At 54.1% G+C, this 26,344-nt stretch overlaps 1 protein-coding gene across 1 annotated transcript; it reads right to left on the reverse strand.

The window, feature by feature from the left end:
* Positions 1-16,008: 16,008 nt before the first annotated feature.
* TBX2 (T-box transcription factor 2) lies at positions 16,009-25,158 on the reverse strand. The gene is made up of 7 exons (XM_059378921.1): positions 24,698-25,158; positions 23,310-23,577; positions 22,204-22,350; positions 20,965-21,041; positions 20,703-20,866; positions 19,602-20,239; positions 16,009-17,441 (listed from the first exon to the last, which is right to left on the reverse strand). The coding sequence occupies exons 1-7, from the start codon at positions 25,090-25,092 to the stop codon at positions 16,989-16,991; spliced, it is 2,142 nt and encodes a 713-aa protein (XP_059234904.1). The 5' UTR covers positions 25,093-25,158; the 3' UTR covers positions 16,009-16,988.
* Positions 25,159-26,344: the final 1,186 nt, after the last annotated feature.

Genomic DNA, 26,344 nt, shown 5'->3' on the forward strand with positions numbered 1-26,344 from the left:
TTGGGAGGCCACCATCTTCATTTCCATCCTCCAAAGCTGTATGGAAAGCTTTCAGGGAACAACACTGCCAAGAGCAAACCCAAGCAGATTACTTAGCTTGGCTCCTGACAAGGGTGGTGCAGTTCCACCTTGGGCAAAGACATGTGAGAATCAATACAACAGGTCCATCCCCCAAAAGATCACCAAGATCATCTGGCCAAGACCAAGTTCACCAACAATGAGAACTGTGGAATTCTAGAGCTAGGGGAAAGCAACACATAGAATTCATGGCTCTTTCTCTTTTAAAGCTAAATATTTAAAATTTTTAAAATTCTATTTAAAATTTTTTTCCTCTTATTTTAACCTTTTTAAATTATTTTATCTTATCAATACCTTTTTAAAAATCTTTTAAAGTTTTCCTTGTTATATTCTATCCCTTCATTGTATTTAACCTTGTTTTTTTTATATACATGTAAGTTTTTCTTTCTTTAAAATTTTGGGATACAGTTTCTTCTAACAGGTCAAAATATACCACAAATCTAGCATATGGCTTTGTTCTAGTTTCTGGCCTGATCACATTCTCTCCCCCCCCCCTTTTCAACTAACTTTTTATAAATTCCTTTTACCTTTTAAATTTTCATCTTTACAATCATATTCTATCCCTTCATCGTGTTTACCCTTATTTTTCTATGTATTTTAGGTTTTTCTTTAAAATTTAGGGAGGCAGTTTCTTCTAACTGACCAAAATATACTAAAAATCAAGTGTGTGGCCATGTATGTATATATGTATGTATATATGCATGTGCATGCACACACACACACACACACACACATACACACACATATATAATTTTTTTTCCCCTCTCCTTTCTTCTCCTCCTAGTTCTGGGTCTCTTCTGATTTGGTTAGAATATATTTTCTGGGATCATTGCTACCCTTTTAATATTTTGTTCTCTTTCATCTATTCTTATCTGGATAAAATGACAAGGTGGAAAAAACACCTCAAAAAAAAGAAAAAAAAGAACAAGAGGCAGTACTGATGGCTAGAGACCTAACTGATATGGACATTAGTAATATGTCAGAACTGGAGTTCAGAATGACAATTATCAAGATGCTAGCTGGGCTTGAAAAAAGCAGAGAAGATACTAGAGAATCCCTTTCTGGAGAAATAAAATAACTAAAATCTAGCCAAGTTAAAATCATAAGAGCTATTAATGAGGTACAATTAAAAAAAATGAAGGCTCTTTCTGCTAGGATAAATGAGGCAGAAAAGAGAATTAGTAATATAGAAGACCAAATGATGGAGAATATCTTAAGGGATATCCACACTATTTTCCAAAGTGGTTGCATTCCCACCAACAGTGTAAGAGAGTTCCCCTTTCTCCACATCCTCTCCGATACTTGTTGTTTACATTCTTGTTGATCTGGCCATTCTAATTCGTGCAAGGTAGACTGAGTATTTACCCCAAAGATACAGATGTAGTGAAAAGAAGAGGCATCTGTACCCCAATGTTCATAGCAGCAATGGCCACAGTCGCCAAACTGTGGGAACAACCAAGATGCCCTTCAACAGACAAATGGATAAAGAAGATATGGTCCATATATACACTGGAGTATTATGCCTCCATCAGAAAGGATGAATACCCAATTTTGTATCAACATGGACAGAACTGGAAGAGATTATGCTGAGTGAAGTAAATCAAGCAGAGAGAGTCAATTATCATATGGCTTCACTTACTGGTGGAGCATAAGGAAAAACACGGAGGACACTGGGAGAAGGAGAGGAGAAGTGAGTTGTGGGAAATCGGAGGGGGAGACAAACCAAGAGAGACTGTGGACTCTGAGAAACAAACTGAGGGTTTTGGAGAGGAGGGGATGGAGGGTTGGATGAGCCTGGTAGTGGGGATTAAGGAGGGCATGTTTGCATGGACCACTGGGTGTGGTGCATAAACAATGAACTTTGGAACACTGAAAAAAAATAAATTTTAAAAAATGAAAAAGAGAGAAAGAGAGGTAAACAACTACTGGGCCACAAGGGGAGAATTCGAGAGATAAGTGATACCATAAGACAAAACAATATTAGAACAATTGGGATCCCAGAAGACAAGAGAGAGGACCAGAAGGTATATTGGAGCAAATTATAGCAGAGAACTTCTCTAATTTGGTGACAGGAACAAGCATCAAAATACAGAAGACACAGAGAACCCTCCTCAAAATCAATAAAAATAGGTCCATACCCTGTCATCTAATAGTAAATCTTACAAGTCTAAGTGACAAAGAGAAACAAAGTCCGTAACATGCATGGGTGGAAATATTAGACTGGTAGCAGAACTACCCACAGAAACCTGGCAGGCCAGAAGGGACTGGCATAATATATTCAGAGCACTAAACAAAAAAAATATGCAGCCAATAATACCATATCCAGCTAGGCTGTCATTGAAAATAGGAGGAGACATAAAAAGCTTCCAGGACAAACAAAAACTAAAAGAATTTCCAAATACTGAAGCCCTACAGGAAACATTGAAAGGGGTCCTCTAAGCAAAGATAGAACCTAAAAGTAACAGACCAGAAAGGAACAGAGACAATATACAATAACAGTCACCTTATAGGCAATACAATGGCTCTAAATTCATACCTTTTGATAGTTACCCTGATGTAAATGGGATAAATACCCCCAATCAAAAGACACAGGGTATCAGAATGGATAAAAAACAAAATCAACAACAACAACAAAACAAGACCCATTGATATGCTGTCTGCAAGAAAGTCATTTTAGACTCAAAGATACCTCCAGATTTAAAGTGAGGGGGTGGAAAACCATTTACCATGCTAATGGACATCAAAAGAAAGCTGGGGTGGCAATTCTTAGATAAATTAGCTTTTAAGCCAAAGACTATAATAAGAGATGAGGAAGGACACTAAAAGGTCTGTCCAACAAGAAGACCTAAGAACTTTAAATATCTATGCCCCTAACATGGGAGCAGCCAATTATATGAACCAATTAATAACCATATCAAAGAAACACATTGACAATAATACAATAGTAGTAGGAGACTTTAACACCCCCTCACTGAAATAGATAGATCATCTAAGCAAGAGATCAACAAGGAAATAGGGCTTTAAATGACACACTGGACCAGATAGACATCACAGATATATTCAGAACATTCCATCCCAAAGCTACAGAATACACATTCTTCTCTAGTGCACATGGAACATTCTCCAGAAGAGACCACATCCTGGGTCACAAATCGGGTCTCAACTGGTACCAAAGATTGGGATCATTCCCTGGATGTTTTCAGGCCACAATGCTCTGAATCTAGGACTCAATCACAAGAGGAAATGTGGAAAGAACTCATACACATGAAGGCTACAGAGGTTCCTACTAAAGAATGAGTGGGTCAATCAGGAAATTAGAGAAGAATTGAAAAAATTCCTGGAAACAAATGAAAATGAAAACACAACTGTTCAAAATCTTTGGGACACAGCAAAGATGGACCTGAGAGGAAAGTATACGTGCTTACAAGTCTTTTAAAGGAACAAGAAAGGTCTCAAGTATACAACCCAACCCTACACCTAAAGGAGCTAGAGAAAGAACAGCAGGAGAAAGCCTAATCCAGCAGAAGAGAAATAATGAAGATTAGAGCAGAAAACAATGAAATAGAAGGCAAAAGAACCATAGAACAGGTCAACAAAACTAGGAGCTCATTCTTTGAAAGAGTTAATAAGCCTCATAAACCCCTGGCCAGACTTACCAAAAGAAAAGAGAAAGGACCCAAATTTAAAAAATCATGAATAAAAGAGAATAGATCACAACCAACACCAAAGAAATACAAAAAATTGTAAGAACATATTATGAGTTACTATAGACCAATAAATTTGACAATCTGGAAGAAATGGATGCATTCCTAGAGACATATACATTACCAAAACTGTTCAGGATGAAATAAACCTGAACAGACCCATAACCAGTAAGGAGATTGAAGCAGTCATCAGAAATCTCCCAAAAAACAAGAGCCTGGGGCCAGATGGCTTCCCAGGGGAAGTCTACCACACATTTAAAGAAGAATTAATACCTATTCTCCTGAAACTATTCCAAAAAATAGAAATGGAAGGAAACATTCCAAAAACTTTTTAAGAGGGCAGCATCCCCTTCATCCCAAAACCAAACAAAGAACCCATCAAAAAGAATTACAGACCAATATCCCTGATGAACACAGATGCAAAAATTCTCAACAAAAAGGATCCAACAGTACCTTAAAAGGATTATTCACCACGACCTGGGGTTTGTTCCTGGGCTGCAAGGTCGGTTCAGCATCCACAAATCAATCAATGTGATACAGTACATTAATAAAAGAAAGAACAAGAACACTATGATATTCTCAGTAGATGCTGAAAAAACATTTGATAAAGTACAGCATCCTTTCTTGTGAATATCACTGTCAATGGGGAGAAACTGAGAGCTTTTCCCCTAAGGTCAGGAACATGGCAGGGCTGTCCACTCTCACTGCTGCTATTCAACATAGTACTAGCAGTCCTAGCCTCAGCAATCAGACAAGAAAAAGAAAGAAAAGGCATCTGAATTGGCAAAGAAGGAGTCAAATTCTCGCTCTTTGCAGATGATATGATACTTCATGTGGAAAACCCAAGAGACTCTACTCCAAAACTGCTAGAACTTACACAGGAATTCAGGAAAGTGTTGGGATATAAAATCAATGCACAGAAATCAGTTGTATTTCTATACACCAACACCAAGTCTGAAAAAAGAGAAATTAAGGAGTTGATCCCATTTACAACTGCACCCAAAACCGTAAAATACCTACGAATAAACCTCACCAAGGAGGTAAAGAGTCTGTATCAGAAAACTATAGAGTACTCATGAAAGAAATTAAGGAAGACACAAAGAAATGGAAAAACATTCCAAGCTCATGGATTAGAAGAGCAAATATTGTGAAAATGTCTATGCTACCTAGAGCAATATACATGTCTAACACAATCCCTATCAAAATACCAACAACTTTTTTCAAAGAAATGGAACAAATAATCCTAAAATTTATATGGACCCAGAAAAGAACCTGAATAGTTGGAGGAATGTTGAAAAAGAAGTCCAAAGTTGGTGGCATCCCAATTCCAGACTTTAAGCTCTATTACAAAGCTTTAATCATCAAGACAGTATGGTACTGGCACAAAAATAGACACCTAGATCAATGCGCAGATTAGGGAGCCCAGAAATGGACCCTCAACTCTATGGTCAACTAATCTTCAACAAAGCTGGAAACAATGTCCAATGGGGAAAAGACAGTCTCTTCAGCAAATGGTGTTGGGCAAAATGGATAGCCACATGCAGAAGAATGAAACTGGACCATTTCCTTATACCACACACAAAATAGACCCAAAATGGAACAAAGACCTCAGTGTGAGACAGGAGTCCATCAAAATCCTTGAGGAGAACAAAGGCAGCAACCTCTTCAACCTCAGTCGCAGCAACTTCTTTTTAGAAACATTGTCAAAGGCAACGGAAGCAAGGGCAAATATGAACTATTGGGAATTTGTCAAGATCAAAAGCTTTTGCACAGCAAAGGAAATGTCAACAAAACCAAATGGCAACTGACAGAATGGGAGAAGATATTCACAAATGACATATCAGATAAAGGGCTAGTATCCAAAATCTATAAAGAACTTATCAAACTCAACACCCAAAGAGCAAATAATCCAATCAAGAAACAGGCAGAAGACATGAACAGACATGTCTGCAACGAAGACATACAGATAACCAATAGACACATGAAAAAGTGCTCCACATCTCTCAGCATCCGAAATAGAAATGAAAACCAAAATGAGATACCACCTCATGCCAGTCAGAATGGCTAAAATTAACAAGTCAGGAAATTACAGACGTTGCCAAGGATGTGGAGAAAGGGGAACCCTCCCATGCTGTTGGTGGGAACCCAAGCTTGTGCAGCCACTCTGGAAAACAGCATGGAGGTTCCTCAAAAAGTTGAAAATAGAGCTCTGCTATGACCCAGTATTTGCACTACTGGGTATTTACCGTAAAAATACAAATGTAGTGATCCGAAGGGGCACATACACCCCAATGTTTATAGCAGCAGTGTCCACAATGGCCAAACTATGGAAAGAACCTAGATGTCCACCCACAGATGAATGGATAAAGAAGATGTGGTATATATACACAGTGGAAAACTATGCAGCCATCAAAAGAAATGAAATCTTGCCATTTGCAACCATGTGGATGGAACTAGAGGGTATTATGCTGAGTGAAATAAGCCAATCAGAGAAAGACAATTATCATATGATCTCCCTGATATGAGGAATTTGAGTGCCAGTGCCAGGAGTCATGGAGGGCGGGGAGGGAAAAATGAAACAAGATGGGACCAGGGAAGGAGACAAACTTTAAGAGACTCTTAATCTCAGGAAACAAACTGAGGGTTGCTGGGAAGGGATAGGGTGATTGGGTGATGGACATTGGGGAGGGTATGTGCTATGGTGAGTGTTGTGACTTTTGTAAGACTGATGATTTACAGACCTGTACCCCTGAAACAATACATTATACGTTAATTTTAAAAACTTATTTGGGGGTGCCTCAGTGGCTCAGTTGGTTAAGCATCTGCCTTGGGATCAGGTCGTGACCACAGGGTCCTGGGACTGAGTCTGCATCAGCCTCCCCACTCAGTGAGGAGTCTGCTTCTCCCTCTGCCTCTCTGCACCTGCTTGTGCTCTCTCACTCTCAAATAAATAAGTAAAGTCTTTAAAAATAAATAAATAAAAGATTTTATTTTTAAGTAATCACTACACCCAAGAAGGAGCTCACACTTACAACTCTGAGATCAAGAATCACACACTCCACCCACTGAGCCAGGGAGGTGACCCCTGCCAAGTTCTATCCTATGCCTGCCTACAGACAACCTAAAGAAGGGGACCAGGCCATGCTTCCTTGGGAGAGCAAGGAGCTCCAGGGGAAGGTTCAATGAGTCAAATGGGGACCACCTTCCCTGGCCCCATCTTGTTTCAGTGTTCCCTCCCTACCCTCCATGACCCCCTACCTTGGCACTCAAATTCCTCATATCAGGTCCCTCCTCCTGGGTCAGGATGTTTTGTGGACCTGAGCAATAACCATTCCCCACCCTCTCTGTGGGGCAATCAGGGAGCCCCACATTTCCTCTTGCCCTTTGCAGACAAAGTGTACATAAGTCTTTTTTTTTTAAGAAATGACACGTGAGGCTCAAGGGATCAAAGCCACAGAGCGAGACGTGCAGCTGGAATTTGAACTCAGAGCCCTGGCTGCACAAGGGCCATGGTCATTCGCTTCCCTCAGTGTCATTGCCTGGGCAGCAGGACCTAGCCAGAAATTAGAATGGCGGCACAGGAAGGAGGCGTGGATTCCCCCAGAGGCAACAGGCAGGTTGGGAACCCTTGATCTGAAACAGGCCTAAGGCAGGAGGGGCAGGGACTGTGGGCAGCAGAAGCTGGAGCCCCAGACTCTAGGCCCGTACAACTCCAGATCCCCATCTAGTGGTAAGAGGTTGCCACTGCCTCATGGCCCAGGAGGCTCATAGGCCCGGCAGATCTAGTCAGGTCATCAGCAAACCATCCTCCAGCAAGAAACACCCCTTCCCTGGGCCTGGGTTCTGCAGGAGACAGAGGAGGCCCCATTGAGGGGCATGTGTACTGGCGTTCATGGCCCTCAGGATTTCTCTGCAGCAGCACAGTCCCCTGTGAGGGCTCGGTCCCCAACCACAGACACCCCAACATACAGGCCCTGAAGTCTAGGCCACATTCCTTCCCCAGACTCAGCGACTTAACAACCTGTCGCCCCAGGAGGCCAGGTCTCATTGGCCTGTGCTGGCCTCCAGTGCAGGAGGGGTCACCTAATTCTGGTGGGCTGGCCCCTGGGTGCTGCCCAGGACAGAGGGGAATTGGCACTGTCTCCAGATGGCCCCTAGGACCCCATCCCAGGAGCCGCTAGGCGCCTCTTCAGGAGGGGAGCAGAGGGGCAGCATTCACTTTCCAAATAGCATCTCAGCCAAAACCCCCCATGAGCTCGGTCCTGTTATCTCCCTGCAGAGGAAGCAAAGGGGGAGGGGTACAATGATGAGCCCAGGTCACCCATTCCCTGAATACCAGCTATAAAACATTGTGTTCGGGCCCCTTGCCCAGAAAGGAGAAGGTCCAGGGGAAGCTTCCTGGAGAAGGGTGCAGTGGGCCAAGTTTTGAAGGAAGACAGGAAGAAATTCCAGGCAGAGGGAAGAATGTGTGAGTGTGAGAAGGACACAAGGCCACAGGGGCAAGGTTAACCTAGACCTGGGTAGGCGGGCAGTGAGGGTAGAGCCCTGGGGTGGGGGTGGGGAATGGGGGGCACGGTGGGGTTCATAGGCAGAACTCACTGCCAGGTTGAGCATTCTGGACTCCAAGATCATGGGAAACCCACCGTCCTTCCTTCCTTTCTCTCTTTCTCTCCCTTTCTTTCCCTTCCTTCCTTCCTCTCTTCCTTCTCTCTCTCCTCCTTTCCTTCCTTACTTTTTTTTCTTTCTGATTTATTTGTGAGAAGGACTGAGCAAGAGAGACAGCACAGCAGAGGACAGAGGCAGAGGGAGAAGCAGACTCCCTACAAAGCAGGGAGCCCGATGTGGGGCTCGATCCCAGGACCCTGAGATCATGACCTGAGCTGAAAGCAGACACTTAACCAACTGAGCCACCCAGGTGCCTCCCTGGGCAGCCTTTAAATAGGGCAGTGACCCCGTCTCATCCCTGTTTCAGGAAGGTCCTGGCTGGCAGGAACTGTGGGCAGGCAGGCCTGCTGTGACTCTCAGGGCTCTGGGTGGAGAGGCTCACCAGGAGTTGGGGGTGGTGGGGAAGGTTGTTACTCAAGGCAGGGGCTCAGCAGCAGCAAAGACCCAAAGTCCAGAGGGCCCCAGAGCCTCTCAGAAGGGGTGAGGGCTGGGAGGGCTTGGGTATAGGGGGTCTTCGGTCCCCTTGGGCCACTATAACATAATACCACAGACAGGGTACCTGAGAAACCACACACATTTATTTCTCACAGTTTTGGAGGTTGGAAGTCTGGGATCAGAGGGCCAGTGGGGCAGATGAGGAACCTCTTCTGGGTGGCAGATGTGTCACTACATCCTCACGTGGTGGGAAGAGTTGCTTTTATAACAGCACTAATCCCATCATGAGGACTCTGTCCTTGTGACCGAATTACCTCCCCAAAGCTGTACCTCCTCATACCAGCACCTTGGCAATGAATTTTGGGATGATACAGAAGTTCAGACTACAGCAGTCTGGAGTACTTTCCTGCAGAGGCAAATCCTCACACAAGATGTACACCCTCCCTGGGACTCGGTTCCTCAGGACAGAAAGGAGCCCCTGTTGGCCCTCAGGGGCCCTCTGGCCAATGCCAAGTAGACTTGGAGCGGGGGCTTCTGGGTCAGGGCTTGGACAAGCATATCCTGGAGGGACCAGGTGTGGGCCCTGCTTCCAACGGGTGTATTTTATTCATTCATTCATTCATTCATTCATTCATTCGTTCAGCAAATGCTTTATGTATGCTGGTCATGTGTTTATTAAGCAGTTTTACGTCTGGGGACATAGCAATAAGCCCAACAGACACCAGCCCCGCCTCGAGGGGCTGTCATAGGAGACAGACCTTAAACAAATATAGCCCTTCCCAGAGCAGATGTGGCCATGCTGAAGGGTAGGGTGGGGTGGGAATGTGCATGGCTCCAGCAAACAGGGGTTGGGAGGGGGGCACAGGAGCCTCAGAGTCTGGAGAAGCTGTTTCTCCAGGGAAAACCACCAGGCGCCTTGTGTAGGCATATCTCTGCTTGTTTATGTGCATGTGTGTCCCTGCGAGTGTGCATGTCTGTGTATGTGTGTGTGTACATCTGTGTTTGTGCATGTTGTTAAATGAGTGTGCCTGGGGGTGTCCATACATGGATACATCTGTATGTCTGTGTGGGGGTGGGTGGGTGTTAGCTCGCTATGCGTGAGTCTCCATGGGTGTGCAAGCATGGATGTCTCTAGAAGGAATCCATTGGGGAGGGTCTGTGTGTGAAAGGTAGAAGGTAGGGTGCCTACTGGGTGACTTCTAAGGGGTTTCTCAGAACTCATGATATCAGTAATAAAACTAGAACTGCCATGAACACAGGAGGACAGTCACGGGAGGCCAAAGCTGGAAGGGTGGACAGCCCCTCGAAGAAGGGAATAAGACCCCAAGTTGGGGCAGGGTGAAGAAACGGGCCAGCCACACCAGGGCTGAGGAAGCACCAGTCCCATAGGAGCCTGCCACGTGGGGCTGGGCCAAAAGCCTGATGGGACTCAGAAGCCTCAGGTTCTGTAGAGCGGGAAATCAGGTCTCCAGGAAAGAACATGGGCTTGGGGACAGGCAGACCTGGGTGTGGCTCTGGACCCGCGTCTTAGCAGCTGAGTGACCTCAGGTATGTCCAAGCCTTGGTTTTCTCCTCTGTAGAATGGGAATCATCATACCCACTGCCCAATGCCTAGAACCAATAAGAAAATGTATGCCCAGTGTGAAGCACACAGTGGGGACTCCGCAGCTCCTCCCATTACCTCCTCCCCTTAGGGCCTGAGGATATCTTTTTCTCTTTGGGATGGAAATCAATAATAAGGAAAGCAAACCTGAGCCATGCCTGAGCTAAGCCCTTGCCAGGTGACATCTCAGGTAACCCATGGACACCCTTGCTATTGTTTCACACAGAAGTCTCTGTGTCCCCCTTCTTCCCCACCCCCACTGGCCTCCCTGGCAGGTCCTGCTGGGCATGCGAGGCAGGGAGCCTCCAAGTCCGGAGGCGTCTTTCATGGACACGCCACCTGCTGGGCCAGAGGGCATTTGCCCAGCCTCTCTGCCCCTGCCCAGCAGAGGCTGATCCTGACTGATCAGGCAAGCTGATCCCTTATCAGCTCACATTTCCAAGGATCAGGCCCACGGGACTGTGAAAGACCTCTTCCTTTATTCGCTGGACAGCCTGAGGCATCTCCCTTTATTTCTCTGAACCTCAGTGTCTTCATCCCTGAAATGGGGATTCACAGCCAACACCCTGCCATCGAGGACTCAGCGGGGCCCATGGGTGCAAGTGCTTTAAATAGAAACTTCCACACAGGTAAGGAATTAGTCCCCCAGGTATCCCAGGTTGGGGGGGGGCATCCTTCAACATGGGCTGAGAACGTCCTCCCCTGGTGTCCCTTGGTCTCTTTAGAAAGAAGTCACACTACTCCACACACTGGTGCCAGGTGGCCGTCATGTCCCCCCACCAGTCTGTGCCTCACCTACAGTTGGCTCCAAGGTGGAAAGTAAGGGAAGAAATAACCACGTCCCACAAGGGGTGGAGGCAGCTGGAGCCAGCGTCTTCCCTGAGGCTTTCAGGACCTGGAATGCACTTCCCCCACTGGGAATTCATCCTGGCCACCAGCCCCCGCCCCCACACCAAGCTCCACAGCAACAGCAGCACCCCTCAGGCTTGAGTTCCTTAAACACTAAATAGAAGTCTAGCCCCTGCCTGTGGTATGAAGTGGAGACTGGGGATCCCTGGAAACTGGACCCAGGTCGACGGGTCACTCACAGATAATGTGATTTTGGCCCAAACTCCTTATTCTCAGGAAGAGGATTCTGGAGCCAGACAAAAAGTCACATTGTCCAAGGTCGCCCAGCTAGAGCCAGAGCTTAGCCTTGTACCTATCTCCCCTGCCAGCGGTAGATAAATGTATAGATAACTACTGAAGCACCAGAGGTTTGATTCTATCCTGTATTAGACATTGAAGAGGAAAGAGCTGGAAGTCTAGTGCAGGAAAGACACCTGGCTTGGGTCACAACAAGCTGATGACTGTGTCCTGCTGGAAACCACCCTAGCTGCTGTGGACTGGGCTGCTTTCTAGCTATGCACCTTTAGTTAATAATAAAGGAGATAATCTCCCAGAGTGCCAGAGCTCATCCAGGGACATAAGGGTCAACTGGAATCAGGCTTCCAAAGCCTCTCCCCACCCCCCAATCAACCTAGCAATCTGGCCTCACACCTTTCCCCTCTCCCTTCAAACCTGACCCAGAGCCTTGGTGGCTTTTAACCCAAGGGACAAATTCTCACGCTGACCACTGTGCGGTCCCCATTCCCCACCACCACCTCTCACTGGAATAATGCAGCCCCAAAGCTACCCCAAGGCTTCTGACACCCAGGGGTTACCGCAGGTCACCAGAGCAACTCTGCAGGGCTCACCCCAGGGGCCCCATCCTGCATCTTCCCCCCACCCCTCTGCGCTCCACCTTGCACTCGACCTTGAAGACCACAGAGGGAAGGTGGAGGAAGGAGTTTAGGCTGACTTCTGGGCGGAGGAGCGCTGGATCCTGCCCTTGGGCCCCTGAGCCACCGCAGCCTCCTATCTCGCACAGCTGCACCGTCCAGTGGGCCCTGCAGGCCAAAGCAGTTTGTCAGGCATGCAGCGGAGGATCCAAGCCCGGAACCCCACTTCTGAGAGGCGTGGAAGGCCAGAGTCGGGACCTCGAGAAGGCCCCAGCCCAGCGGAGCACTCAGAAGGTGGCCGGGCGGTTCTGCAGCCAGGGTCTTGCAGGCCAGAGAGCTGGCACTGCAGGACAGTCCCAAGGGGAAGGGAAGAAGCCTGGCTCGTGTCCGTGTGTCTACAGTCCCACCACAGTCCCAGTGGGGCTCTGCGGAGCCTCTTGGTCCATCTGATGCTTGTGCCCGTCTCTAGGCCTGGATCTACGTCAGTCTGTGGCTCTGTCTTCGTGCCCATCTCGGCGGATCTCAATGTCCACCTCTGGCTCTAGTCTGGGGCTGGCTGTCCGGCCGCGGTCTGGCCCCTGGCCTGGAGCGCCATCTCGTGGGCACTCGGGGAGTTGTCGCGGCTCGTGGACCCGGCAAGCAGCAGGTTTGCTTTGGGCGGAAGGTTGCGGAAGATACCCAGGTGAGGAGCCGGGAAAAGAGCGGCGGTAGGCTCTGAGAGCCAGGTGCTTTGGAGGAGATATGAGGTGCGGCGAGCAAATCTGACCCTCCCAGAGCCCAAAAGGAGCTCCAAGAGCAAATCAGAATCCCAGAATCCGCCATGGGCATCAACGCATTCACCGAGGAGTGACTAGGCTGCACTCCCGAGGGTGCTCGCTGGGGAGTGCCCCAAGGGACCTGGGGCTCAGGTTCCGCTCCCTTTGCCTTCTTCCCCGGGCGCGCAACGGTCTTCCCTCTGCTGTCCAGTCCCTAGAACACGAGTGCTCGGCCCCTCGCCGGACCCTGCCTGCTGGGCTGGTGCTCCAAACTTTGAGAACCAGGTCGCCAAAGGAGAGAAAAGAGTGGGATTGGATTTAGGGTATTTCCCAAAGCTGGGAAGAAAGGCAGGCTCAGCGTTTAGACTTCGGTCTCATCCAGACTCAGTCCCTCGAACCATCCAGTATCTGGGGAAAGGGATGGAGGGACTCGAGCCAAGGCGTTCACCTGTGTGTGTCCTGGCAGCAAGAAGCTGAACGTTGCCTTCCAGCTCCAAGGGATGCCCTGAGTGGGCGTTCACGATACGCGGGGGAGGCGGACCCCAGCTCAGCGCCTTTGGGTGGCAGGCAGGGCCAGGCTCCTAATGCTGTACGTTTCCTCCGCCGCAGCGTGAATGGGGATGGAGGCAAAAGAATGGCTAGAGGGACTCGGGAGACTCAGATTAACCCAAAACGAAGTGAGTAGCTCCAGGTCTCGAGATCCGTGCTGCTTGGCCGCCAGGGGTCTCACAGAGCCCCCATACCCACATCCCCGGTCTCCAAGATCCCATGAGTCACGCTCACCATCTCGCACCCACAAGAACAGTTTCCTCTCTGACACCACAGTCTCAACGCACACGACCCCGCAGCGACCCCTCAAAGCCCATCACCCCAAACACGCCCCCCTCACATATCCGCGCACTAGCCGTTCTGCCGTCTAGGGCCCCTGGTGCCAGGCCCACAAGGGTTAAGTCCTTGGGACACCAGAGCGGCGAGATGTGAGGCGCCTGGGCTAATTGGCGACCCCAGGAACAATGAGGGATGTGAGGCAAGGAGAGGTGGTCGGCTTAATTGGGCCAGGGAGCGTCCTGGTCTTTGCCTGGGACAAGGCCCTGCGGCCGACTTTCCGCAGCCAAACTCAGGTGGACTCAACTTTCCGCAGCTCCGACCCAGTGGAGCGCCGCGAGGGCGACTCCGGGAGGAGACTTGCCGGTGGGAGTATGGGGGGCCACTCCCCAAACACTCAGAGCCTGGGGCCCTCGAGGCCCTGCAGTATCACTCCACCCCATATGGAGTGCTGCGGCAACTGCACCTCGAGAATGCGGCCGCAACCCGGCCGCCCCGCCTAGCGTTGGCAGCGACCCTCCTGGAGTTCCCCACTCCGCACCCCGCCCTTAACGCGGCTTGAGGTCGGTGCTGCCCCCTGGCGTCAGCATCCTGCTGAGCACTCGCCGATTTCCCTTCCTAGACGTGCAGGGAGTACCCGGAAGAAGTGAACGCGCCTCCGCTCTTCGAATCTGAGAGGCGTTTCGAACCCAAAGAGACCTCGAATAAGCACACTGCCACGAGGGATTCTACTTGAGCTGAGAAAGGGGTCTCTCTGCCCCGCCCCGTTCCGGGACAAGCCCATCTGTGTCCTGCCTGCGAAAGGTCAGAGACTGGAAAGAAGCAGCCCACTCACCCTCTGGGGGCTTGGGACTGGCTTCTGCGCCCTTTCACGCTCTCACTGGCCAAATCTCTCACCGAATTCAGCGTAGCCTGGGTCCAGCTTCCTACCTGGGAGAGGCGGGCATGGTTCTCTTTCCTTGCGAGTGCGTTGGCCCACGGAGGTGTCCACGGCACTTGGAAGCCTGGACACCGTCGATCCCAATTCCACCTTCACCCGTCCTTCATCTCACCATTCCTGGTGTTCCTGGTGAGTTGGGGACCCGTGCTTCCCGCCCCCAAAGTGCCCTAGGTGGGCAGACAGTGTGTTCGTCCTGGGCTGCACGGACTCCCAAGGCTTAAAGGGGAGGCTGGGAAGGAGATGGCCGCCCCATGACGCATCAATAGACCCAAAGGTGGGTTAAAGGAGAGACCGCCCATCTCCCACCCCTACTAGGATTTGGGACTGGAGACACCTGTTGGCTGAATGAAGCACAGGTGAGCTCAGAGGATGGGCAGCAGCTGTCCGTGCAGAAGCAGGCCACGGGGAAGAACGTGCCTGATGGGAGACAAACACGGTGGGACTCCCAGGGACACCCCAGCCGAGCCCTTTATTATACCAGGGAAAACTGAGGCAGGAGAGGTAGTAGCCTATGGACCCACACTCCCCACACCCTGAAGAAACATCTAGATGAGTTAGACGGGAAAACTCTCAGGTTAGATTCTGCCACTCTAGTCAACAACCCTGACAAGGAGAAATGTTTCTTTCCTCTTCTTTTTTGCTAATCTCTACACCCACAGGGGTCCGAACTCAGGACCCCGAGATCAAGAGTCGCAAGCTCTGCCCACTGAGCCAGCCAGGCGTCCTGAGACTTATTTCTTTTTGAGGTTCAGGAGGCAGAGAGATGGAAAAGGATTCTAGCGCCTGCGGTTTGGGGTGCATCTTGGCCAAGCTCCTTAAAGGGAGAGAGGGCGTAGGGTGCAGCCATCTTCCCAGCTCCAGCTCCCCAGAGGCACTAAAAGGGCACGCGTTTCCACTCCGGAGCCCCAGAGAGGGAGCCCAGAATCCCCGTGCGGAGTGGCTGGGGCGGCGGCCAGAGGCGAGTGGCCAGCAGAGGGAGCCCGGCCCCCGACCCGGGAGGCTGCCCGCGCGCGAAGAACGGGGGGCTCGAAGCTGCTCGGCGCCTCCCGGCCCAGCCCACGGCCCTCGCCGGCGCCGCCCGGCCTCGCAGCTCCGCCCGCAGCCCCAGCCCGCTGCCGCCCCCGGGGTGCAGCTGCTGCCGAGCAGGGGGCGCCGAACGTTTTGTCCCCGCCCCCAGCCCCTCCCTACGCGCTCGCTGCGCCCCCTGCCCCACGCGCCCCACAGAGCGCACAGCGCCGTTCACTTCGCATTGCAGCGTTTTATTGTTTTCTCGCGTTTTTGTCTTTTCGTCTCGCTCCGTAGCGAAAAGTGAAAACCTGAGGTGGAGCCCGCGGGCCTGGCGAGCAAAGCCCGGGCGTGGGGGGTGGGGAGGGGAGCCGAGGGGCTGGCGGGTGGGAGTTCTTCCAGGGGTCGGGGCTTCTCCCGCAGCCAAGGACCCCCCCCCGCCCCCAACCAGCCCTGTACAATATAGATGCTCATGTAAAATGAAAAGAAAATTTAAATGCTATGAATTAATCTCTAGATATTATGTACACAGCAATGTACACCTTTGAATAAATTAATACCAATTTGCATATTCTGGGAACCTTAAAGCTTATTTACACAAATTACCATTTATTTCATAAATATCTTTTTTTTCCCCCCCTGGAGACTCAAGGCCTAAGTGCCACTCCCTCCACTGGTCCAGGGGTGGGAGGGGCGCCTCTCTTTTGAGGGGGAAAGAGTGGGAGGACTAAAAGAACAGGTCCCTCCCAGCTCAAGTCTACACTGACTTCAGTCTTCACTGAGCCCAGCATCCCTCACTGCAGATTCTCAAGTGGTCCAGGCCCAAGACTAGGGGCTCTGGGCTTCTCTCCCAGGCTCCCATCCCTGACTCCTGCACCTTCTGGCTCTGGAAGAGACAGATGGGCGGGAGGACGAGGCCTCCCCACGGCGCTGGAGGACCCAGAGGGGCCCCTGGCCAATACCACCTTGACACTGGAGCAGATCTGGACCGTGACCAGTGGTTCCTAAGCGACTGTGTTCCCGGCAGCCGGATTCCTTGTGAGGCCCAGGGAAATGTCCCAGGCCCCGGATGGCTGGTCGGGCCTCTATTCCGGCTGCTGCAGCCTGCTTTTGCTCCTTTATTTAAATAAATACCCATTCTGTGCTGTACACGTCCCAAGCAGCAGGGGCAGGCAGCCCGGGAGGTCTGCGTGGCAGTGGAGCAGCTGGGCAGCCCCCTCACTTGGGCGACTCCCTGCCGGGGGAGAGGGCTCGCTGGCTCTCCAGCCCACTCACCAGTCTCTGGATGCTCTGCAGTTCACTGGCCGCCTCTTTGGCTGAGCCGCTGGGTGATAGGGCCCCCCGGGAAGGGGCCCCAACCTTGCGGAGAGCTAGCTCCGGCAGGGGGCTGGGCTCCCGGCTGTTGCCGCCTGCAGCCTTGGAGCCCTCCGCCGCCAGCCCAGTGGTGAGGAGGCTGGCGCTAGGCGGGATAGTTACCGGGATCTGGTAGGGGCTGAAACGCAGGCGGGGCCGGGCACTGCCCAGAAAGTGGCTCCGGGACAGGGAGCCTGCGGCGGCGGCAGCTGCGGCCGCAGCACTGGTGGCGGGCAAAGCAGAGGCCGCGGCCGCAGCAGCTGCCATGTACGTGTAGGGGTAGGGGAAGAGGCCTCCGAAAGTGGGCATTGGGATTCCCTGAAAGAAACAGAACAAGACAAGGGTTAGGCATCCTGCCGGAGGTGTTCCGAGGGTAAGCTCGGTGCTGGGGGTGGTGCTACCACCAGCCATTCCTGCCCTACGTTTCTAGGAATATAAGCCCAGAGCTCCCAGAACCTGAACCCCAAGCAGCACAGGTAGGCATGAGCCGGTGTGCTTAGGCCAACCCCTGTTAGAAGGGCGCTCACTTCTGAGTATGATGCAAAGATCTGGCGCCATCAAGCTCTGGGCCAGGTATTACAGTAAGAGTGAGGGAAAGACACGCCAGGTGGCTGCACTAGCATGGGCAAAGGCCTGGAGGCAGGAAACTGGGCAGGCAGAGAGCCAGGTGGCAAGCAGGCAGATTTGGCTGCCTTGGGAAGTTCTGCTCACTTCGAACACTGTCTTCCCCAGCCCTTCTTTCTGGAGGTGCCCGCAAAGGACTGAGGAAGCACAGGCAGGTGAGGGGAGGAGCCCTATAAATTCTCCTTTTACCTGCCTGCCTGCCTGCCCAGGGATCTCCTGCCTGGACCAGAAGAGCATAGATGCCAATCCGTTTATAAACTCGCCTGGATATTCTACAGAGAACTCCTGGCGGCTCCTCAGTGGCAGCTGAGGAAGGAATGCAAAGTCTGCCTGTGGAGAGCACAGTAGCCAGGAAACCCCAGACAAACACCCGTCTGAGTCCATGAGGCCTGACTTTTGGATTAGCTGACCTTTGAGATAATGGCTCCCTCCCCGGAGTATGGAGATATGGGGAGGAGTGCAGGGGCTGGTTGCGCTGGGCTTCCAGGGAGCCTCAGGCCTGGCTCAGGCAGGGAGAAGGAAAGAAGTCGCTTAGTCAGGAATGAGCAAATATCCTTCCCGAGAAGGTCAATTCTACTGGGCATTCAGTCCTGGCATCTCAGGTGGGGAGGAAGGAGGGAGGCTTCAGATCTCCCCAAAATTGGCTCTACCTGAGGGCTAGGGGCAGGCTACCCTGGCTCAGGAACTTAACCACTAGCATGAAGCCTCCTGAGTGCTGGGTATTCTCCACCTGGCCCTGCACCTGTGGCCCAGGCTGTATCTGGAAGGCCTGACTTCTGCACGACCTCTCAGACGCCCATGCTGGGGAGGGGGCATTCACATACACACAGAATCAAGAATGCAGGTTAAACCTCCAGGCCCTACGTTCCATTTTCCCCGAGGCTTCCTGGCCATCTCAGAGCCACACACACGTGATGTGAGCGCTTCACTCACTCCACACATCCCTGACACTGAGCTCTGTTAAAAACCCATTTCAGAAACCCCTCACCTCCCCCCTTAAAAATATTTGCTTCAGAACCAAAGGAGTCTTCTCAGACCTGAACTCCTATTTTCCTTCCCTTAAGATAAGATCTCAAGGATTCAATTTGCCAGAAACCTCAGAGGGAAGAAAATGAATGTAGAGATTCCAAATCTTTCCACAGGGAATATTCCACCCAAACAACCAAAGAGGCCGCTCTCCCCATGGGATCTCCACATTTTGCTGCTGGCCAGTTTCAGAGTCTCCCCTGGGAGCTCAGAATTTCAGCCTGGACCTGGGGAACTGAACCCCTCTTTCCTGAGATTTGTGGCTGAAGGAGCTGGGAGACCCAAAATGGGGGGAAGGAACAGCCCAGCCCTGTCCTTTGTCACGTCAGAGGACTTCCTAGAGGACTTGAAAGTAGCCAGAGGCATCTGAGAGGTGGGTCTCTGTGGCCGTCAGTTGTTCAGAAAATATTGCAAATTTTTCTACTCCCTTTTTCCAGGCATCATAGCCTTTCAGGGACTGACAGTGAGCCAAGAGCTTTTGCCTCCAAGAGAAGTGTCCTGAGGCCAGGAAAGCGGCCTTCACCAAAGTCAGAAGCAAATCCAGTCTGTCAGAGGAAGACTCTAATGGGTGCCACTCTAATGCTTGAGGCATAGGGAAGGAACCCCAAAGAGGGTCAGGGATTTGTTGAGAGTCAGACACAAGTAAGAAACAGTGCTTGGCCAGACCCTAGACCTACAGTCTTAGTCTCCCCTGAATCTAGGCATCCTGGAGAGTGTCTGTTGGGTCTCCCCAGGACAGAGTCATTGCCAGTTGAACTCAGAGCGCCCATGGCACCCTCAGGCCCTATGCCCACCTCGCTCTTTCTCCCTCCCGATCACAGGCCTTACCTGAGATGCCAGCATGTGCTGGGAGAGGTGGAAAGGGAAGGGCGCGGCGGTGTTTGCCGCGCTGGCCGCGGGACCCAGCCCGCTTGCGTCCAGCCCAGTGGCGGTCCCTGGCCCGCCTCCTCCACCACTGCCGCCGCCGCCTGCCACCGAGGCCAGCAGGTGACCCATGCCCATGGCGGAGAAGGCTCCGGGGCCCATGGCGAACTGTCCCGGGTGCAAGAAGAGCGGCTGGCCGGCCCCCAGCGGCCCGAAGAACTGCTGCCCGTGCAGATGGCCAGAAAAAGCCAGGCCCGGCAGGTGTCCCGCGCCCAGGGGGGACGCACTGTCCGTCTGCACCACCAGCGGCGCCAGGCCCGGCTCCTTGCCCTCGCCCGCCTCCTTGCGCCCGTCGTCCTTCCGCCTCGCTTCGGCGCGCTCCTTCTCCAGGCTCCGCAGGCCAAACGGGCCGTCCCCGCCGCTCTCGGCCGGCTCCTTGCCCCTCTCCGGGCTGCGCCGCTCCCGGGTGCGCTCAGGTTCGGTCAAGCGAGGGGGGCTGCCGCTGTCCAGGGCCGGGCTGCGGCCTAGCGCTGGCCCCGCGCGCTCCTCGCTCAGCCTCTCCGGCTCTGGGTCGCTGTCCGCGGCACACGACTTCTCCTCGGCTGCGGAAGAGAGGACGCGCGAGGTCACAGGGGCCCGGGAAGATACACCCGCGAGGCCTCCCCCGGCATCTGGGCCAGGTCGGAGAGACTGGGAAAGGCCGGCTCTCAGGAAAGCCACGTCCGACGAGCTTCAAGCTCCTCGTCGGGCAGGGGGCAGTTGCAGGTCACCTAATTTAAGGCCCCGTATTTACTGCTGGAGAAACTGAGCCATGTAAGGAAACTCACTCCCAGAGTCACACAGCGCCCGGGGCCTGGCTCGGAGTCCAGCCAGATCTTCTAGCTATCGGGGACCACCCTCCCAGGGAAGGCCTGGGTCGGGTGCCCCTACCCAGTCACAGTGCTGACGCTTCCCCCAGGCCGTACGGTTACCGGGTTACCCGACGCTCATCAAAGAGCCAACCGGGCCCCCGGAGGAGGGCCTCCCCTCCGCCCTTCCTCCACCCCCGGTCCGATCACTCCTCACCTCGGGTCCGATGCAGGCGCAGGGGGCTAGGCGCTGACCCCGGGGAGGGTGGCTGTTCCCGCGCGGGGGCGGGGTCGCAAGACGAGGCGTCCGACTCCGCGCCGTCGCGCTCGGGCTTGCAGTGTTCCTCGTACAGGCGCAGGGATGGCAGCGTCAGCTGCTTCCTGGGCAGGAGCGGAGGGAGCGGGTCAGAGGCGCGCGCACAACCCCGCGGCCTGCTAGCTCAGGCACCCTCCCCAGAGCCGCCCGGCTCGCCCCTCACCTTTTCTCCCGCCGCCCATTCCCGGTGTCGCGGAAGCCCTTGGCGAACGGGTTGTTGTCGATCTTCAGCTGCGTGATCTGCGGGGGACCGAGGAGGCGGCATCAGGTCAGGAAGCGGCTCCTCCAGCCTGGCCTGGGGCACCCCGAGGTCAGAGGCTGCCGGCGCGGAGGATAGCCCGGCGAAGGTCCCCCTGGTCCCCGCCCGCCTGGCACAGGACGCCCCAAGACAGAAGGCGAGGTGAGGCTGGCTGGCGGACCTCGCGGGAAGCCACAGGGTCTCTCCTCCTCCAAAAACTTCATTCGAGGCGTATTCTCTTATCTTGCACACACAAGCCCAGAGCTGTGCGCAGAGTCGGGATCTGCCTAAGCATGCACCCGGGCCCGCTCGGTCACTCAGGTTAAACAAACCCGGCGTAGGAGGCGCGTAAAGGGACAGCAGAGCACATGCTGGTCCACGCCACAGGCGCAAATCACACTCACGGGCCCGCGCACACGCAAGTACACACAGACAAAACAAACACGTGCCACGGAATCCACACACCTCCACACCCAAAATGTTGCCCGCCTACCCGCATACACATCGTTTCACAAAGACAAAAAGAATGACCGGTTGAGCACTTGGACACTCTCCGGAGAGGGGTACACATGGGCACAGGCCCAGAGGGAGTCTTCTCTGCCCCTCTAAAGAGAGTGTAGAAAGGCAGCAAGAAGAAAGACCCCTTTAACTTAAAGGAAAAGTCTCTAAACACTTCCCAAGGGGTTCAGGGCCTGGACGGATGGGGGAGGAGGTCTTTGGGAACCTGTGTCACCTGTCCCGCCCTCTGGGCCCTAGGTTCCTATCGCTGGTTCCCCAGCCTCCGAAAAGCCAGGGCAGATTGCCTCCGGCTTCCTCTCTTCATTTAAATCCCCATCTCCGAGCCAAGAAATAAACGAATAAAATGTAAAAATGTCTGCGCAGTCTGGGGTCTCTGCTAATTGCTAAGTAAACATCCCCACCCCAAGGAGCGCCCAGCTGTTCCCGCGCTGGGGAGCCTCTGTGTTCCTGTGGTGAAATTGGGAGGGAGCCTGGGGGATTTCAGTGGGTGCAGCGCTTACAGTGCAAGACTTGGTGCTGGGGAGGGAGCTGTGAGGGTGCAGGGTGGGTCCTGGGGGCTGGGGGGGGGGATGAGTGAAGATTTGGAGCCTGCAGGTGTAAGGGGGTGTTGGTGCAGGGACTGGGCCCGCTGCCCACGCAGCGCACCTTGTCATTCTGGTAGGCAGTGACTGCGATGAAGTCGGTCTCGGGAAACACGTAGGTGCGGAAGGTGCTGTAGGGCAGCTTCAGGATGTCGTTCGCTCTCACGATGTGGAAGCGCGGTTGGTACTTGTGCATGGAGTTCAGGATCGTCTGTAGGGAGGGTGCGGGTCAGTCGGCAGCCCCCAGCCTTTGGCCCCAGCATTTCTACTTCCTGGGAACCCCACCACTTTCCAAGTCTCTCTGTCTCTTTCTTCGTCTGCCTCCTCCACCCCCTCCATGGCGATTTTCTCCTGTGTTCTCTGCTCTTTTTCTTGCCTGTATTTCTTTTTCTTCTATTTTTTCCCCTCAGTTTTCTTTATTGCAGTTTCTTTCTCTCTCCACTTAAAAAATTTATCCCAATTGAAAACAAAACAAAATAAAAACCCAACAAAACTCCACTCTTAACCTCTCTCCCTGGGCTCATTGCTAAGGCCCTAGTAACTCCACGGACAGAAGATTTGGACCTTCCAGGGGCTCAACAATGGGTAGTCCCTTTTGCCCCAACTCCCTCCTCCCATTCACTGCGGGGCCTGGCTCAGGAAGAAACGGAGAGAACCTCCAAACTCTCTCCTCCTGGTGGGGCATCTGCCTGTAGAAGGAGGGAAAGGAGTCTTAGGATGTGAAGGGGGCTGGTTTAACTTTTGAATCTCCTAGTTTGGGGGGGAAATGGGGACATGGGTCAAGGGGAAGGGTGGAGAAAAGCTGAGGTCCGGGAGGGGACTTCCAAACTCAGCAGTTAAAGACCAGAGGCTGCACAAATGAGTCCCGGTCACACCTGCCTCCCACTGGGCTCTAGGAAGAGCTTTGGAAGGCCAGACCCCAGCCGAGATTGTGAGCAGCCTGAAGCTTGCTGCCCCACAACCCCTTCCTTCCCCAGGCCTGCAGAGCGAAGCCCTCTGGGCCCAGGCTCAGCCAGCATGGGCCACAGGGCAGTGACCTGAGCAGGGGTACTCTGAGGGTTCGGCCAGCGCTCCCCTCTGGGGAATCCGGGCGCCTGCTCTCCCGCCCCCACCCCCTGCGGAGCCGGATGCAGTGTCCGACCCTCTTCCCAGCGCCTGCCCAGGACTCACGAAGCCATGCTTGTCGGAGATGTTGTTGGTCAGTTTCAGCTTGTGAAAGGCCACAGGCTTGGCCATCCACTGCTCTCCTGTGGCCGGGCTGTCCGGGTGGATGTACATGCGTTTGGGCATCTCTGGGTCGGCCTTGCCCGCCACCATCCAGCGTGAGTTATGGAACTTATACCGGCAATCATCAGCGGCCACAATGTCCATCAGCAGGATGTACTTGGCCTTCTTGTCCAGGCCGCTGACTCGCACCTTGAAGGGAGGAAACATCCGCCTGCGAGAAAGGGAAAGGGGAAGACTCCATGGAACCCGGTTTTATTTCTGAGGACCCCACTCTCCAGGCATACACTACTGCCAGGAGCTTCCCCATGTGGGTTTCCCTGTTGTCGCTGTTCTGCCCTCATATGACTGCCCAGGAGACCCCACCTGTGGTTGTTATTCCTGGGGGAGCCCATTTCCGCTGGTCAAATCCTTTCTTATTATATGGTTTCCCATGGGCCCTATCCTCATATCCTCAGGTTTGGTGACTGTCTTTCTCCCTCATCTGAGATGAAAGTCAATGACCAGAAAATCCAGGCCCCCTAGAAATACACCTGCTTCTTTTGAATCTCCCCCCAAATTCACTCGGGGGTTATGCCCACTGGGACTGAAACTGCCAAAAATAAAACCAGAAGATGTTTGCTTGGGGAACTGGGTTACAGCCCAACGAGAACCTTGCATTTCGGGGGAAGAGGGTGAACCTGAGGCCTGGATTCTTGTGGGTTGAGTCGAACGGTGGAGGGGCTGGGGACTGTGATTTTCTTCAGTGTTTAAGGCTGGAGCAGTGTGTGAGTAGGGGGCTTCTCACTCCTTGGGCCTGGACAAGGCTCCCAGCCGAGGTCAGGCTGCAGCTGGGCCCGCTTGGGGCTTACTGCCAGAACGGAATGGCGGGCTGGGATCCGCTGGCCAGCCTGGGCCTAGCACGGTGTGAGTTTCATTCTGGGTTCCCGGGTCAGAGGACGGTCCGGGAGATGCGGCATCTCCTCAGAGCTCCGAGAGCCAGACCCGGAGGCAGGAGAGCCAAGCGCCAGGGCTGAGGAGCCGCAACCGAGATCTCGGAGAACCCGCCCGGGGCCGAGCCGCGGGGCCTCCTCGGCTTTGAGACTCAGAAAGGTTGGGACTATTATTTAGGAGCGTGTTTTCGTTTTGTTTCATTCGGGTAACTTTGGTGTTTTAGTTTTTAAAAATTCGCTCACTGCTAAATGAGAAAAGTCAACTTGGTTGTCTGTGGGAGCTAAGCGTGGCGCCTGGCCGGAGCCGGGAGCCGCGAGCGGCCGGGTCGGCGCCTGTGGGTGCTGTCGGTCCCCGAGCCTGCCCTCCCGCCTGCATGCCCGCCGGCCAGCCAGCCGCCCTACCTCCCGGACTTGGTGATGACCATCTCGGTGCCCAGCTTGTGGAACTGGTCCCACAGCTCCTTGGCCTCCAGCGTCACCTTGGGGTCGTCCTCCACCTCGTCCTCGGGCTCCAGGCTCTTAAGCGAGCGCAGATGCGCGGCGGGCGGGTGCGGGCCGAGTGCCGAGACGTGCAGCCCCGCCTCGGCCGCCGCCGCTGCCGCGGCCGCCGCCGCCGCCGCCCCCGCCAGGCCCGGGTCGGGCAGCGGCTTGGCCAGCGCGCCGGGCGGCAGTGCGAGCGCCGGGAAGAAGGAGGGCTGCGCCGCCGCCAGGAAGGCGGACATGGGGAAGTCGGCCGGCCGTGGCGCGTGGAACGGGTGGTAAGCCATGGCGCTGGCCGCCAGCGCCGGCTCTCTCATCGGGACATCCGGCCCAGGCGCCCAGGGGCCGGGGCCGGGGGCGCGCGGCTCGGACCCCCGGCCCGGGCGGCGGCGCGCGCGGAGGAAGGGCGACCCGGATAGCAGGCGCGGCGGCGGCTCCTCCCGGCTCCCCGTCCGACGCACGGCGAGGGGCGCGGGGCTCTAGGCGCGGGGGTGGCGGGGGCTCTGCGCGGGGCTGGGCTGGGCTGGCCCGCTCCGGCGCCGGGGACCACGCGCGACTGGTTAGATCTTGTCGTGATCTCTGGAAAACTGTGACTATCTCACATGTCCTGCCCTGCTCGGATCCCCTGCGCTAACGAGCCAGGCCCCCCTTGATTGCTGATTTTACGCTTTTTGGACCAATTGTGGGTCTCCGGGGGCGGGGTTTTGACAGCTCAAGCCAAGCTCCGGCCGGGAGGGGGGGTGCCGGGGAGAAGGTGTCGGAAGCCTCAGCAGTAAGAAAACATGTCAACAGAATAAAATATTAACCAATGACGGGCCAGCGGGCCCCGAGACCCCTCCCCCTGCCCCGGCCCCCACCCGGACGCCGGCCCCCGCGGCTGCCTGCGCCGGGACGGGAAAGCGCGGCGGGCCGACCCGACCCGCCGAAAGGGCCTGAGGCGGGGGGCGCCCGGGTCCCAGAGCCCTGGGGAAGGACCCCCAGCCGCACGCAGGCTCCAAGTGCAAAGCATTGACACGGCCCCGAGAGGAGAGGGGGCGCCCTTCTTCTCCCTCGCCTGGCGGCCCAGCCGCTCTGGCCCGCGCCCCAGCTTGGCCTCCGACCCCGCTCTCGGCCGCAGCGCAGCCCGGGGCCCCTGCACTCCTGCTGGGACTGGAAAGAGAGGCCGGTGGGCGGGCGAGTCGGGAGGCGCGGGCGGCCGAGGTCCTGGAGCCGAACCCAGGTGGCGGGAGCCGGTGAGTGGAGCGGTGGTAGAACCCCGGTGGGGCCGGCATGGGCGGGAGTGGGACGCGGCCTGGCTCTTGGGAAACGCGGGGACCCCCTAGCCCGAGCCCCCCACCCCTTAGGAAGACTCAGGAGGAACGTGGAGTTCCTGGCAAGCCCTGAATTAAGCCCAGTATCTGTCTGCGTCCCAGATCCAGCCTTGAGCCCTCCGACAGCCAGGAGAGGCTCGGGGCTAGGAAGGTGTGCGCATCTTCCGCCGAGCGCCGGGCGGCACGGCGTGGGCCAATCCCGGTTCCCAAATCCGTGACCCGCGACCCAACGAATTTTCGCCGCATCCGGTACCTGAGA

The sequence above is a fragment of the Mustela nigripes genome, chromosome 16 (assembly GCF_022355385.1).
Source record: "Mustela nigripes isolate SB6536 chromosome 16, MUSNIG.SB6536, whole genome shotgun sequence".
NCBI lineage: Eukaryota > Metazoa > Chordata > Mammalia > Carnivora > Mustelidae > Mustela > Mustela nigripes.